The sequence below is a fragment of the Squalius cephalus genome (genome assembly GCF_949319135.1).
Source record: "Squalius cephalus genome assembly, chromosome: 18".
Lineage (NCBI taxonomy): Eukaryota > Metazoa > Chordata > Actinopteri > Cypriniformes > Leuciscidae > Squalius > Squalius cephalus.
In genome coordinates this window covers 29,782,642-29,797,432 of record NC_137139.1, presented here as the reverse complement: position 1 = coordinate 29,797,432, position 14,791 = coordinate 29,782,642, and the positions used below count along the sequence as shown (strand labels likewise).

At 37.8% G+C, this 14,791-nt stretch overlaps 2 protein-coding genes across 5 annotated transcripts in view; one reads left to right on the top strand and one right to left on the bottom strand.

The window, feature by feature from the left end:
• The window catches only part of fyco1a (FYVE and coiled-coil domain autophagy adaptor 1a), a 34,548-nt gene extending 26,921 nt beyond the window's left edge, over window positions 1-7,627 (bottom strand). Inside the window, exons 1-5 of one of the 2 annotated variants that reach the window (XM_079849948.1) lie at window positions 7,559-7,627; window positions 6,095-6,204; window positions 5,602-5,708; window positions 3,499-3,624; window positions 2,257-2,363 (exon numbers count right to left, since the gene is read on the bottom strand). In XM_079849948.1, the coding sequence (XP_079706074.1) occupies window positions 2,257-2,363; window positions 3,499-3,624; window positions 5,602-5,708; window positions 6,095-6,155 (401 nt within the window). In that variant the 5' untranslated portion in view covers window positions 6,156-6,204; window positions 7,559-7,627. The remainder of the gene's footprint in view (window positions 1-2,256; window positions 2,364-3,498; window positions 3,625-5,601; window positions 5,709-6,094; window positions 6,205-7,558) is intronic. The other variant, XM_079849949.1, reaches the window with a different exon arrangement.
• A 4,309-nt stretch (window positions 7,628-11,936) lies between these two features.
• Window positions 11,937-14,085, top strand: LOC307146134 (chemokine XC receptor 1-like). 3 transcript variants are annotated; one of them, XM_079849991.1, is made up of 2 exons: window positions 11,937-12,035; window positions 12,238-14,085. In XM_079849991.1, exon 2 carries the CDS (start codon window positions 12,244-12,246, stop codon window positions 13,243-13,245), a length of 1,002 nt encoding a protein of 333 aa, XP_079706117.1. In that variant the 5' UTR covers window positions 11,937-12,035; window positions 12,238-12,243; the 3' UTR covers window positions 13,246-14,085. The 3 variants fall into 3 exon arrangements, with proteins under 3 accessions (XP_079706117.1, XP_079706116.1, XP_079706115.1); XM_079849990.1 differs by having other exon boundaries at window positions 12,223-14,085; XM_079849989.1 differs by having other exon boundaries at window positions 12,175-14,085.
• Window positions 14,086-14,791: the final 706 nt, after the last annotated feature.

The following is a 14,791-nucleotide window of genomic DNA, read 5'->3' as shown; positions in this document are numbered from 1 at the left end:
AAATGTTATTTATATAACCCTTTTGCTGATTTTTTAAATGTTACATAAGCAGGACAGGTGAAAGGTACACAATATACATAGAATATGTAAATATATTGGAAACAGTAGCCAATCAGTTGTTTTAATTTACATATTTGAATTCAGCGCATCAAAATACATAATAAATAGCACATTTTGGGCCAGATTTATTAACAGCTTGCACCAGCACAAACTCTCTTTTGGCATTAAAAAATTACTGTCAAGATTTACTACACGCAGAGAAAGATTTGGACATTGTTATTTTTGCGGCTGAACTTATTGCATACGCACTTGTAGGAGTTTCACTTTCAGACTCAAAAGTTATGGGAGGAGAGTTTTTAAATAAACAATTAATAAAACTTTAAATTAGTAAATCTGGCCCTTTATCTTTGAAGCAGACGACTTCTAAAAAATTGTAGACCAGTGTAATTAAAAATGTCCAAATATTGGCATTGGCGATATATTGGTCGACCACTATAAACTATAGGCCTATATTAATATTTTTCGATACACCTACATGTAGAAATACTGCATGGAGACAATGCGTTTAATTTTCTTCAGGAAAGAAAAAAACTAAACATTTCGAAACAAAACCAAAATAATTTGATAATATCAAAAGGATTTTCAATGTAAGATTTGCAGTTCAAAGGATTGATTAAGGTCCTGTTTACACTAGTGCATTTTCGGTTTAACACGGCGTTATAAACTGAAAATGATCCTCGTCCATACTGGCATTTCCACTGCGTTTCAGAAAAGATCCTCTGTCCACACTACACGACCGAAAATGCATGTCACATGACCATTCATACACACTGGGCATGTGCGTAGTGTGACGATTGCTCTAATAATAGCTTGCCTCTTGCGCATGAAGGCAGCTGCAGTATTATAAAATGCAGAGTTTAACTGCACAGTGGCTGCTAAAAAGGACAGCAAAGTCAGCAAAGCTCCATGTTATTGTGTTTACACGGTCGTTGAAGCTGGTCTGTTACAGAGAGAGTCTGCTCTGGTCTGTTATTATTGTCGGGTTAGTAGAAAAAGAAAAAGCAGATACTTTTGAGTGTGTAGCAGAAGAGTAGACAAGCTTTGGGACATACTATCACGTCATACAACTGCATCTTTAACAGTTGCTCTCTGTCGCATCCTGTACTCTGTCGCCTGTCAATCATCTTGTCACAGTTAAAATCCTCCACATTTCATTTAATTTCATTTCCTACCGTATCGGAGAGAAACGCAGAAGCACGTTGATCTGCAGTCGCAGGTCTTTCACGCGGAGACTCTCCTCATATTAATGCATAATGATGCATTTAAAAGTTAAAGGGATATTTCACTGCTGGACAGATGAATGTGTATTTAAATTGGGTCATTTATGTAGTAGAAATGTGAGATTATTTTAGAAGTTGGTGCCTTCTAGACTGAGAAAAGACAGAAAATGTATTTTTGGCTCATGTAGCTTCGCTGCCCTACGAAGAAATGATACAACTAGGCTACTAGTCGACTCGAAACTGAAAAGACGCTGTTTTATCGTGAGATCCCCCGATGGGCGGGTTGAACACATGCGGAACGAGCTCCTCCTACTGGCTGTAGTCTCTCGCCTCTGGCCAAACAAGCCTCCGATGATCATGACGCTAAATGACGATTTTTGCGTCATCTGAGGTTTTTTTCCAGACACACAATACAGAAATCTCTCGTCTCAGGGGGACATGAGGGAGGGAAGCACGGTCAGTCGAAAATACTACCGGGTTTTTACTGATGCAAAGCTTAATGCTAATCGGTAAAAGTATCCCTTTAATGGCCAAACGGATCTTTATAAAAGTCCACATTGTTATTGCAGATGGAATATAACACGGATAACATTAAATAAATATATTTTTTATCAGGTTAAGCTTTAAATCAAACCGTTATCTAAACCTCTCACCGTCGGTCGCACATATCCACCATGTTTTGTAGTTTTTTAACACTTTTTACTCGTGTTTGTAGTTCTGAACTGGATCCTCCTCCGAAGCGCAATGGGTTGTGGGCAATATTAGCTGTTATAGTGAGCACGGATACACACTTCGAAAATCCACCGGAAATAGTAGGCCATCCGGGGACTTCTGGCATATGCTCTGTTCAACATACTATGCTTTGGGTCACACTTATTTTAATCTCACATACTGTTTAGGATGGATAGTATGGGCATTGAGAAGCAGGGCATGTTTGTGAAGAAAGATGACAGGTGAGGTGACAGTGAAGTGTTACCTGGTGACCCTGAGGTTCATGAGGCACTGCTGGAGTGTGTCAGCCAGCCGCTGATGCACGAGTGAGTAACGGATAAACGCTCTGCCCTTACCCAGAGACGTCTTCAGCTGAGACAGAGAAAGAATACCATCACTCAAGTATCAAGTGGCCCAAAAACATATCTGACACCAATAGACACTTTTAAGAGTGGACGTTAGACTTTTTTACATTTCCTGAAGAAAACATCAGTGATGTTGCCCATACCAAACTCACAATTGTGTTGCCGAGTGGTTGTCAAGAGTTTTTGGGTGATTTCGAGGTGATTGTTTATATTTAAGGCATTAATTATTGCTTTTCGAATGACAGTATTTTTATAACTTAAACTGATGGATGTTTGTCTTTCTGTGTAGCATTATTAAATATTATAACGTGCAACCACACAGACTATAACCAGTAACTTGGACAAAGCTGAATAATTCACCCACTTACTGTTACATCGAATCTGAGTCCGAAAATTGAGCTATTCTGCGAACGAAACTAGCCACAACACAAGAGGAAGAAGCTGGTCGACTCTGTGGCTGAGTTCAGTGTTAAGACAATACAGGTGAATCTGATTGAGGACAATATCAGTCAGCAGTCACACAGAAGTGGTACTATTATAAAGAACATGGCATTTAGATCAGCATACAATACGGGCAAACAAAGAAGAACCTAATCAATAGCATCACTAAAATCTTTTATATTTCGATGAGAAAACGGAACTGTACAAAGCCGATAGGAAGGTTTGTTTAAACAAAAGGTGCGTGTCTACAGGTATACTTCTACAACACATAATAAAAAAGGCACATTTACCACTTAAAAAAAGGTGTATATTTTAGATGTTATAAAGTTAATCACTTTTTTTGTGTGAACTGAATCAACTGAATCACTTTCAGTTGACTACAAAAAGTCATATGGTGTGACAAATTATTTATTAACAGTACAAATATTTAATGTAGTCTCTCAATTAATTTGAGATTACATTAATTTGTGATTATTTTATTCTAATTATAAATGAGTAATTATTATTTAATAATTAACACATTTTTATACATATAATAATAGTAATAAAAAGAAATAACATTAATAGTAATTATTATTTTTATTGCTGTTGTTGTCAATATTGATATTAATTCAATAATTACTTATAAAACCAAAAAATAGAAGTAAAAAACAGAAATGATATAAAAATGCTTGTAAGAAGTGAATGAGACAGATGTTTACCTCTGGAATTGATTTAACAAAGCGGATTCCATCGTTTGCTCCTTTGATTTTGGCCAGGCAATCGCTGAAATAGTCCCAGTAGTCTTTTCTGGACCCCAGAAATGTTGTTTTCTCCTTCTGGTCAAACTGAGCAAGATAATAATAGCAAAACACTTCAGATAAATGACAGAGAAACACCTTAAAAACTGACTCAAAGAAGTTCAAATGGAAAAATGTCATCTGAGATCTCATCTAGCTGGAGTAGGGCCTTTGAGAATATCCATATGGGCCGCTTCACACCTGGAATTAACATCGGGTTGTGGGTGATCAGATCCAAAGTGATCAGGAGAAACAACTGCTATTTCCACCTGATATTAACATGCATCACCTGTGATCACTTGTGTTTGGGTTTAATCAAAGTGAGAGTTAATACAGTCTGTCACTGCACGTTGCAGCAGAAAGTCATACTTTTTGTGCCAACTTGACTTCAATCTCACTACAAAAGCATAATTTCAGTGCACAATTCTGCAAACTGTACAATTATGACTGACAATGTTTTTTTTTCTTTTAAATCCACACATACCAGTAAAATTCTAAACCCTTATTTTAGCACAATGATTGATTGACAGGTGAGTATGTGGTCATTTTTTGTTGATCAGACAAAACTTGAACTGATTTGACCTGAATGATGACACCACTGTTTTTTGCAGAGCTGCTTAATAGCAAATTTGACAAATTTTGCAACATCGACACTTACTGAACGGAATCAGCATTGAACTGACTCATGAATAGCGGCACTTTTGTCTTCTGTAAAGGCTGCTTTTAGCTGAATTGTACTTGTTTCATAATTGATTACCTTCACACAGTTATGGAACTTAAAGGAACAGATCACCCAAAAATTAAAATGATCCCATAATTTATTGGTGTTTGCGCCATTATTTAAAGCCCCCCAAAAAAACTAATTTGTGCTGCTCTTGGAAGATTGCCATCCTAAATCTATATGACTTTCTTCTTTTTTTCCTGGTAAAAATCATAATCGTAGTAATATTAAATAATATCCTGGCTCTTCCCAGCTTTATAATGGCATTGGATAGTTTTTGAAGCTCCAACAAGCGCATCCATCCATCATGAAAGTTTTCCATTCAACTCCAGTGGGTTAATAAAGGCCTTCTGAAGTGAAGCCATGCGTTACTATAAGATAAATATCCATATTTAAAACTTTATAAACTATAATCACAGGCTTCCGGCAACGGATGTACGCGCGTTCACGAGAGAGTTGAGTTCCGGTGGAAGGGTGACCTCTGACCTGACGCATGACGTTCATGTGGTTTGGCATTGTTATTTTCCAACATCCAACATTTTTTTATGTTTTTGTACTGTATTGAACTGTCCACCTAAAATACATTTTTGATGAAAAGGATGAGGATGAAAGAGGAAGGGAAGGAGATGGCTGGATGGCAGGATTTTTTGTTTGTATAAGAAATGAATGTATGAAATCCAAATTTTATTTTATATATATATATATATATATATATATATAGGGTTCTACTAGCCAAAAAAATATTAAATAAATAAACCAGATTAACTACGTCATAGCTATATATATATATATATATATATATATATATATATATATAGCTGTGACCTAGTTAATCTATAAATAAAGGTGACTTGACTTGACTTGATCAAGAGGATGCACGAGAATTTAGACAACAAGGGCCAGATTTAAGCCAAATAAGCAGCTGGTTTAAGACATACTTTTTTGGGGCAGTAAATAATGGTGTAAATGCCAGTAAACTGACGAGGGCAAACCGTAGTAAATCAACTTTCAGGATTAATTTAAATACTCTCCTTCCATCAATTCTGCATCTGAAAGGGAAACCCCTACAAATGAAGATAAAATATGGTCAGCCGCAAAAATAACTGTCCACGCTGTGTTCACTGTTCACTGTGTGTCTTTAGTAAATCCTGACAGTTTCTTAACAACAAAAGAGTGTTTGCGCTGGCGCAAGCTGTTAGTAAATCTGGCCCCAAACGCAATGCGGCCTCGTACATACGGACTACTTTGAGCGATCGGTTAGGGAGCTCGTCTACACTTGTTTGCTGCGTCTATATGTCTCTGACCTGAAGCAGGTACTCCAGTTTGTAGGAAAACTTGTGCAGGTTGGAGCTGTCATCTGTAATGGGCTCGCCATTCTCTTTATACTCCTTTGCCAGTTCTGACACAGCATCTATAAAAAAAGACCATTTAACAAGTATGACCACCAAAATTACATAAAGAAATTTTAAAACAATTACAGAGCAATACACTGTAGTTAACAATGATCACAAACAACAAAACCCCCATTTTATAGACATTTTACAAAGGTTTTTTTCTCCTTCTTAAGTCCCTTTTGGTTATAATTACTCCACGCGCCTTTCATCCACCTCAGGAACTGAAACGGCACACAAGTGGGATGAACTCTGATACGCAGGTCTCTCTCGTTTTGCATTTCTCTCCCCGTGTTGAAAGCCAGCGCCCTGTAAATGGCAATTGCACGTGCTCCACCATGGACCACCGCTTTACTCTCTAAACAATAGCTCTGCCTCTTTCATGAAGGCAAACACACATCCGTACCGTGCAGATCTCTGATAATCCTTTGGATCTGACCCTCCCCGACTGCAGCACCAGCGGCCATGGTCTGACTAGCTTCCTGACAACGGGTTCAAGAGGTCATCTGTAGTCTGCTGAGTAAAAGAGTCACAGTGACAAAGGATAACTAGCATTTGACATGTACGTTATATTTATTTAAGCATGAAATAACGGCCGTACCAAGTCGAGCATCACTACTAGTGCTCATACTGGCCACAGCTGTAGAATACACATAATTATTGTTAACGCCAAAATTTCTCTTATTAAAATGAAGAAATGTACAATATCGTGAAGAGTGATAGCAATCAAAAGGTGCGTGTCTACAACACATAATAAAAAAGGCACAGTTAACCGATGACATTGACATTTACCACTTAAAACAAAAACATTTGAATGCGTATGCAACCAAAAGTGTATATTTTAGATGTTATAAAGTTAATCACCTTTTTTGTGTGAACTGAATCAACTGAATCATTTTCAGTTGACTACAAAAAGTCAATATGGTGTGACAAATTATTTATTAACAGTACAAATATTTAATGTAGTCTCTCAATTAATTTGAGATTACATTAATTTGAGATTATTTTATTCTAATTATAAATGAGTAATTATTAAATGTACAATATCGTGAAGAGTCAAGAACTTTACTATAAACGCTTAGGCTAAATACAGAGGCATCTATCAGCTCTCCTGAATATAAAGTACTGTATATGGTCAACTTTAACGATATAAAATAGAAAAAAGGTCAAGTTTGTCATACAAAGCTTTATAAAGGAAGTACTACAAGCTAAAAACAACTTAAACCATTAGTCAAACCAACTTCTCGAATCTATTATTAACAGCTGATTTAAACAGTAAATTGGTTGAAGATTCTGAGAAACAAAATAATAAGAATAACAGCAATTACCAAACTTTCCAGGCCTTTATAATTAGACAGCGTGTGTGTGTGTGTGTGTGTTGTATACAACAGTATATGACTACCCAGAATTATAAATATCAAGTTATCATCACACAAGACATTTAACCCCTCCGAGTGGATTAGATAAAAGACCTTCGAGAGGAACAATTACAATGTAAACAATTACATTATACAATAACAACATCAACAATAGAAACTCCTTTTGAAATGTAAACAAGCATCAGTGTTCACGTTCTTTCACACGTTCCTTTTAAACTGTATTGTTTTCATTCAAATCTAAGAGTTCTTTGGAACAGCGTCTGTTGTTGCCATAGAAACTAGACATATAAAAAAGAAGAACGAACAGAAGTTTCAATAGTTCAGTCAACAATTCCAAGGCGTCAACAGCCAGTCACGCGCAGTATAATGTGTCAGAACATTTATTCCGAATAAAGGCTGCTTCAGACTGAAGTCAACCTGTATGTGTTACAGCTGGAAGTTTGGAAAATCTGTGATTAAAGTCTTGAAAGTGCTAAAAGAAGATGACATACTTGGACTTTTGTGAGAATCCGGGAAGATCATTTCCACTTGTTGTTATTATAATACAACCTTGCTAGTCTTTTGATTGACAGAACTTTCCGCCACTGAGGGCGGGATTCAGAGCCAAGATAATTTTTTATTGGACCACTGACTATAGCCCCGCCCACAGGTTTGGTTACGCGAAAAAGAGCTGTTCGTCGTAGAAATGGGCTTTTTAAAACTAAAAACAGATTAATTATAATTATATATGTTTAAACAAGCACATTTCCACGACGAACAACTCTCGACGAATATCTCTCTCACTCTCTCTGTGTATGGTTCTGCATTTCTCTTAGTCTTCCTTCCTCTCTCTCTCTCTCTCTCTCTCTCTCTCTCTCTCTCTCTCTCTCTCTCTCTCTCTCTCTCTTTTATAAATTTTATAAAATATTATAATACAACTTAAATTAATTGTACAAATTAGTTAAAGTGTAACAAATTATACACATTATATTATCATTTGAACATTTTACACCACAGAACATTTTACACCACAGTGTTTTAACATACACACACATATCACTGAAGGTCACTGTGGTGGACAGTAGGGAAACACAGTGAGGTCAGACACACACATTACACACACATTCACCTGCTGTCTCTCAGGCTGTGGCACACACACACACGTATCTGGCAGCCAGTGCTTCTGTCCCTCTCCTAGCAGGATTTTTATCTGATCTACTTCAGGCATGGCTGTAAAGTTCTGTATTAAGTGAGTGAGTTTGCTAAAGTAGAGTTCTCTGACTGAAGTGTATTTATGACAGTGAAGGAGGAAGTGCGTCTCTGTCTCGATCTCTCCTGTGCTACAGTGAACACACACCCTCTGCTCTCGGGGTAACCAGCTCTTCCTGTGTCTGCCGGTCTCGATGGCTAGACTGTGTTCACTCAGCCTGTACTTGCTCAGGATCCGTCTCTGCTTTGTGTCTCTCACACTCTGGAGATATTCTTCCAGTTCATAATTTGATTTCAGATTTCGATAGAATTGTAATTTACTTTGTGTTTTAGTTTCCTGATCCCAGTGTTCCAGATATGTATTTTTAGAGTGTTTGATAATTTGGTTTATTCTGATGTGTGTGTGAGAAGCAGTGCTGGTCTGAGACTGGTCAGTGTTAGTAGAGTTAGTCCGGTTAGTGAGTCTCAGAACCAGCTGACTGAGGAGACTCTTTTCGGGGTTCAGTTCTTGGGTTTGTAGTGCTTTAAAACGTAGCGATTCTGTGGGACTTGATTTTAGATGCATCCAGAATTTGAGGGATCTTTTTTGCATATTGATAATCAATGGGAATCGGCCTAATTCTGCCCTGCATGCATTATTGGGTGTTTTCCTTTGTAGTTTCAGAATCATTTTGCAGAATTCAGTGTGTAGGGCTTCTGTTGGATACCTGTCCCATCTAGTGTAGCTCTGATCACTGAGTGGACCCCAAACCTCACTTCCATACAGCGCAATGGGCTGCATTACACTATCGAAGATTTTACACCAGATTGGAATCGGTAATTCAATGTTTTGGAATTTTTTCTTAATTGCGTATACAGAGCTCTTCGAGCTTTATCTTTGAGAGCATTCACTGCCACACTGAAACTCCCCGATGCAGTGATGACCAGGCCGAGGTAAGTGTACTGCATCGTGTGCTCTAGGGCGGTGCTGCCTAGGCTGAACTGGTATCTGTGTTCCTGACATCTGGGCTTCTTCTGAAAGACCATAATGTTGGTCTTGGTGAGGTTGACTGCCAGGGCCCAGTTCTGGCAGTAGTTCTCCAGCAGGTCCAGGTGCTGCTGTAGTCCCTGTGCAGTGGGTGACAGCAGCACCAGGTCGTCTGCGTACAGCAAGAGCTTGATGCTCCTGTCCTGTAGAGTGAGTCCAGGGCCCGTAGACTGCTCCAGCTGCACCGCTAGTTCATTAATGTAGATGTTGAACAGCGTTGGACTCAGGCCACAGCCCTGCCGCACTCCTCTTTTCTGGGTGAAGAAATCTGTGTGTTTGTTGCCAATTCGTATTGCACATTTGTTGTTCGAATACATTGATTTTATAATGTCATAAACTTTACCCCCTACACCACTTTGTAAAAGTTTGTAATATAATCCGTTGTGCCAAATAGAATCAAATGCTTTTTTTAAATCGACAAAGCATGCAAATATTTTTCCGTTTTTGGTCTGTTTTACGTGTTTATTGATTAGGGTGTGTAGGGTGTAAATGTGGTCAGTAGTTCTGTGATTTGGAACGAAGCCAATCTGACTCGAGCTCAGGACATTGTGTTCGTTAAGGAAGTTAACAATTCTATTGTTTAAAATACTGCTAAATAACTTCCCCAGCTCACACAAATGCCTCTGAAATTATTAGGGTCCAATTTATTTCCACTCTTATGGATTGGGGTAATAAGTCCTTGGCTCCAGATGTCAGGAAAACAGCCTGAACTGAGTACAGTGTTGAACAGTTTGAGCACGGCCTCCTGCAGCTCAGGTGTGCTGTGTTTCAGCATCTCTCCTAGAATGCCGTCAGGACCACAAGATTTCTTTCCTTTTTGGCTTCTGAGTTTGTTTGTCAATTCTTCATGTGTAATTGGGAAGTCAAGTGGATTTTGATTATTTTTAATTGTCTCTTCAAGAGTTTGTAGATTTTGTTTGATCAGATTATAATTATCATTAAGTTGGTTTGATGGGATTTCTTTATATAAGTTTTCAAAATGATTTGTCCAGATTTCTCCATCTTGTATTGGCAGGTCTTGTGGTTTCGTTGTGCTCAGATTGTTCCACATATCCCAGAACTGATTCTGATTTATTGAATGTTCTAATTCTTGTATACTTTTGGTCAGATGGTGTTGCTTTTGTATTGTGTCAAATTGTGTCTTTGTATATTTTTAGTTTTGAAAAGTATTCAGTTCTTATGTTAGTGTTGTTTGGTTCTTTATGTTTCAGATTTGATAATTGTCTAAGTTGTTTTCTTAGTGTTTTGCAGTCTGAGTCAAACCATTTTTCATCTTTTGGAGTATTTTTAGTGTATTTTTTGCCTTTCTTTTTCAATTCACTTTTATGTGCTGCTTTTTTAAATATGTAATTAATTTCATTTGTTGCCGAATTAACACCATCTTTAGTTGTTTCGAATTTCTTAGTAATAAATGTATTTATTCGATTTTTTAGTTCTTCAGAACTGAGGGCTTGGACAAATTTGTCTGCGCTGTCTGGAGCCCATCTGTATCTCTGCTGGACCGGATACATTTGGCAGGTTTCCGGCCTGTTTTGTTCTGGTGTGTGATGTGTTTTTATATAGATGTTAGTTTGGTTATGGTCAGAAAGCGGAGTTTGCTGTTTGACAGTGAATGCATTGAAGGAGGATGGGTCCATGTCAGTGATGGCATAGTCAACTACACTAGCTCCAAGACCTGAACAACACGTGAACCTCCCTAAAGAGTCCCCTCTGATCCGGCCGTTCAGTATGTACAGGCCTGAGGCTCGGCAGAGCTGCACCAACTCTCTACCGGTTCTATTCACGGTTTGGTCAAGGTTGTTTCTCGGTGGACGTTTTCTTGTGAGACTCGGGGGGTTTTGACCAAACACATATTCATTGCCCTTTGGATCTATAACATCAGGTTCAGATCCAGTTCTGGCATTAAAGTCTCCACATAGCAGCACGTTTCCCTGGGCCTGGAAATGGCTGATTTCTGTGTGGACACTGTTGAGGTATTCCTCGTCATGGTAACTGTGCGTTCACACCGCCGCCGACTTGAGCTTCCAAAGTTACCGGAAATCATTCATTTTCAATGGAAGCTGGCTTCTCTCAGCTGCAAGGAGCGTCAAATTCCTCGGCGTCGCGTTTTGGGCGTTTTGAGCGTCAATCTGAAAGTTGAGTTGTCTTTGCAGCTCAAGTCGGCGGCGGTGTGAACGCACAGTAAGGGGATTCCACTGGGGGAAGATGGCACAGAGATATGTCTCTCTCTCTCTCTCTCTCTCTCTCTCTCTCTCTCTCTCTCTCTCTCTCTCTCTCTCTCTCTCTCTCGTCTATAGTCTATAGTCAATGGTCCAATACTATATATACTGACTATAGACCCGCCCACAAGTTTGGTTAAGCGAAAAAGAGCCGTTCGTCTTAGAAATGTGCTTTTTAAAACTAAAAACAGATTAATAATAATAATTATAAACAGATTAATTATTATATATGTTCTAATTAATCTCTTTTTGATTTTAAACAAGCACATTTCCACAACAAAAAGCTCTCTCTCTCTTGAGTGACTATTTGAGTGAAAAAAATGTCTGTACTGAGTACTATATGATAGCCTACTAGAAAGAGGAAGAGTCTACCCATCTGGTTACCTATAAATTCAGAAAAGTTCACACTTCTTCAACATTTGATCTGCTCAGCTGTCTTGACGATATACTCAACACAAAAAATAAAGGGGGCAATGCTTTTATTTCCTATCAAATAAGTTTGATTACATTTAGAAGAGACAGTGGAAAGAGCAGGTAAGGACTAAATGTTAGGCTGTATTTAGTATTTTCTCACTGGAATAAATTTAGCTAAATTGATTCATATGATTTTCTTCTGTTCTTTTGTCCTAATGAAAAGACATATTTTATTAATGTTTGAGTGTATTTTCCACAGAAAACAGTAAAGAACTGAACCTAAACAAATCTAATCTGACTGAAGTAGTTTGTGATGTTGCAGAACAACATGACTGAAGAGGAAACATTGGATCCTGACTACTATGAAACTGACTATGGAGACGAGATGTGTCACAAAGATGAAGTGGTGAAAGTTGGATCCATTCTCATTCCGCTCTTCTTCTCATTAGTGGTTGTGTTAAGCTGCATTGGTAACATCCTTGTTCTGGTCATTCTGGCACTTTATGAGAGTCTTAAATCCCTGACCAACGTGTTCATCCTCAATTTGGCTCTGTCAGATCTGCTGTTCACTTTTGGACTTCCATTCTGGGCCTCGTACTTCATCTGGGGTTGGACATTTGGAGATATTGGCTGTAAAGCGGTGAAGTTTCTGTTCTATGTTGGCTTTTACAGCAGCGTGTTGTTCTTAACTCTCATGACCATTCAGCGTTACATGGCAGTGGTTCATCCTCTGTCTGACTGGGAGAAATGCAGAGGCTTTTCAGTCGCTCCCTTCATCGTTTGGATCCTGAGCGGAGCGGTTTCACTGCTCGGATCATGTAATAGCAAGGTTATACAACATTTAAATAGAACATACTGTGAATATGACAGTGTTGAAATGAAATCTGGAATTGCTTATTTTCAAAATGCTTTTTTCTTCTTTGCATTTCTTATCATGGGTTTTTGCTATGGCAGAATGCTTCGGACAATTACAAAATCTCGGACAAATAAGAGACACAAGACCGTTAGACTAATATTCTGCATTGCACTGGTGTTTTTTATTGGTTGGGCTCCATATAACATTGTTATGTTCTTAAAATCTTTGACCGATCATAAAATCCATCCATTTACAGACTGTACAGTAAGCATTAGACTCGACTATACATATTATGCTTGCAGAATGTTAGCTTTTACACACTGTTGCTTGAACCCTGTGTTTTACGTTTTTATTGGCGTAAAGTTCAGGAATCATCTAAAACTGATTCTGCAGAAGATCTTTAAAAAAAAAAAAAAACTCGATTTCAGTCAAGCCAGATTGGCAAAAAATATATCACAGGGTTCAATGTACTAAGAGAAAACTCAAGTACTTTTAGCGAATGCTCTGAACCAACAATGAGTTCTAAGATGATGTGAACTTGTGAATGATGTACATGCACTCTTAAAAATAAAGGTTCCAACAGTAGGTTTTTGCACACATGCTATAGAAGAACCATTTTTGGTTCCCCAAAATACTTTCTGTGATCAGTCAGTACTTACAAGAACATTTTTCTCTTAGTGTGAAGAATGTTTTAGTAACCTAAAGAACCTTTTTCCATTATAAAGGACCTTTCAATGGAAAGGTTCCATTGATGTTAAAGGTTCTTTATGGAACCGATAAAAAAAAACAAAAATTTTAAGAGTGTAAAGATTCATTGCACAGCTATACTGCCAACATCATTACAATTGTTTAATATGCATGATTAAAATTCAAAAAATGAATTAAATGTTGCCACTTGGCAGGAAAATTCCACTCACTATCAAGCAGCAAAAGCCTTCAGTTTTGAGAAAATCATGTTTTAAATTCTATGTTCTTCCTTTTTGTGGATGAAGTTTTCATTTCATTCAAGGTCATATAAAAATATAACTGGAAGTACGTAATGGAAGAACCAATGACAAATGTTACATTTTCCTTCAAGTGTTGTCATTAAAGCAGAAATTATTTTCATATGAAATTAAATTAAATCTATATACCTTTTATTTACTGTAAGTGTTTACTTTTTTTTTACTGTATTTGTGTTTACATTACATTATTTCTTTCATGTTTTGTAACTGCTTGTATGGTATAAATTAAATGAATAATGTACAGTAAAAGTACAGAATGAGTCCAGTTTGTGAAGCATCTGCCCCTCACTCTTAAAAATAAAGGTCCTTTATTGGCATCTATAGTGACATGAAACCTTTCCATTACACAAAAGATTCTTTATAGTGGAAAAACTTTTTTTAGACTTTTAAAATGTTCTTAACACTGTGACAAAATGGTCCAAGAACTGTTCACTGAATTACTATCAAATTATGCACAGCAAAAGATATGCAACAGGTTTCACTGTCAGGTGGATGTGAAAGAGAGGACCCAAAAGCGATATGCAGCAATATACAGTCTTTAATGAAATCAGGAAGCTGTCCACAGGTAAATCAGTAAAGAACAGAAATCTTCAGATAATATAAAATGTTGAACAGAAACTGCCAGCAGACTGGACTTGTAAATACGTAAATCCTCCTCTTAGACAGCTTAACGCAGGAAGCCGGGAAGCCTTGAGGTCCCGGGAAGAGAACTGCTGGTTTCGGTTCTCACGGGAGATCAGAGAATAGAGGGCGGATACTGGTGCTGGTCTGGATCTCTGTAACAGGTTTAGCTGGATAGAGTTCAGAGTGCGAGCAACAGCATTCACAGAGAAATACCTGCAGCTGATTAACATCCAGCAAAACCAGACAGGACAGGACAGGAATGAGAGGTAAGAGCGCTGAGATCTTTCATGTAGATAACATTGAATAATCTGGCTACAAGACAGGGGAAAAGAGGACTAGAAGAAGCAAACACAATTAGAAGGAAAGGGAGAACAGGTGTGGGAAAATTAGCG

Excerpts from the sequence above, each read along its gene's own strand:
- LOC307146134 (XM_079849990.1), top strand. The coding sequence starts at position 12,229 with ATGTTGCAGAACAACATGACTGAAGAGGAAACATTGGATCCTGACTAC.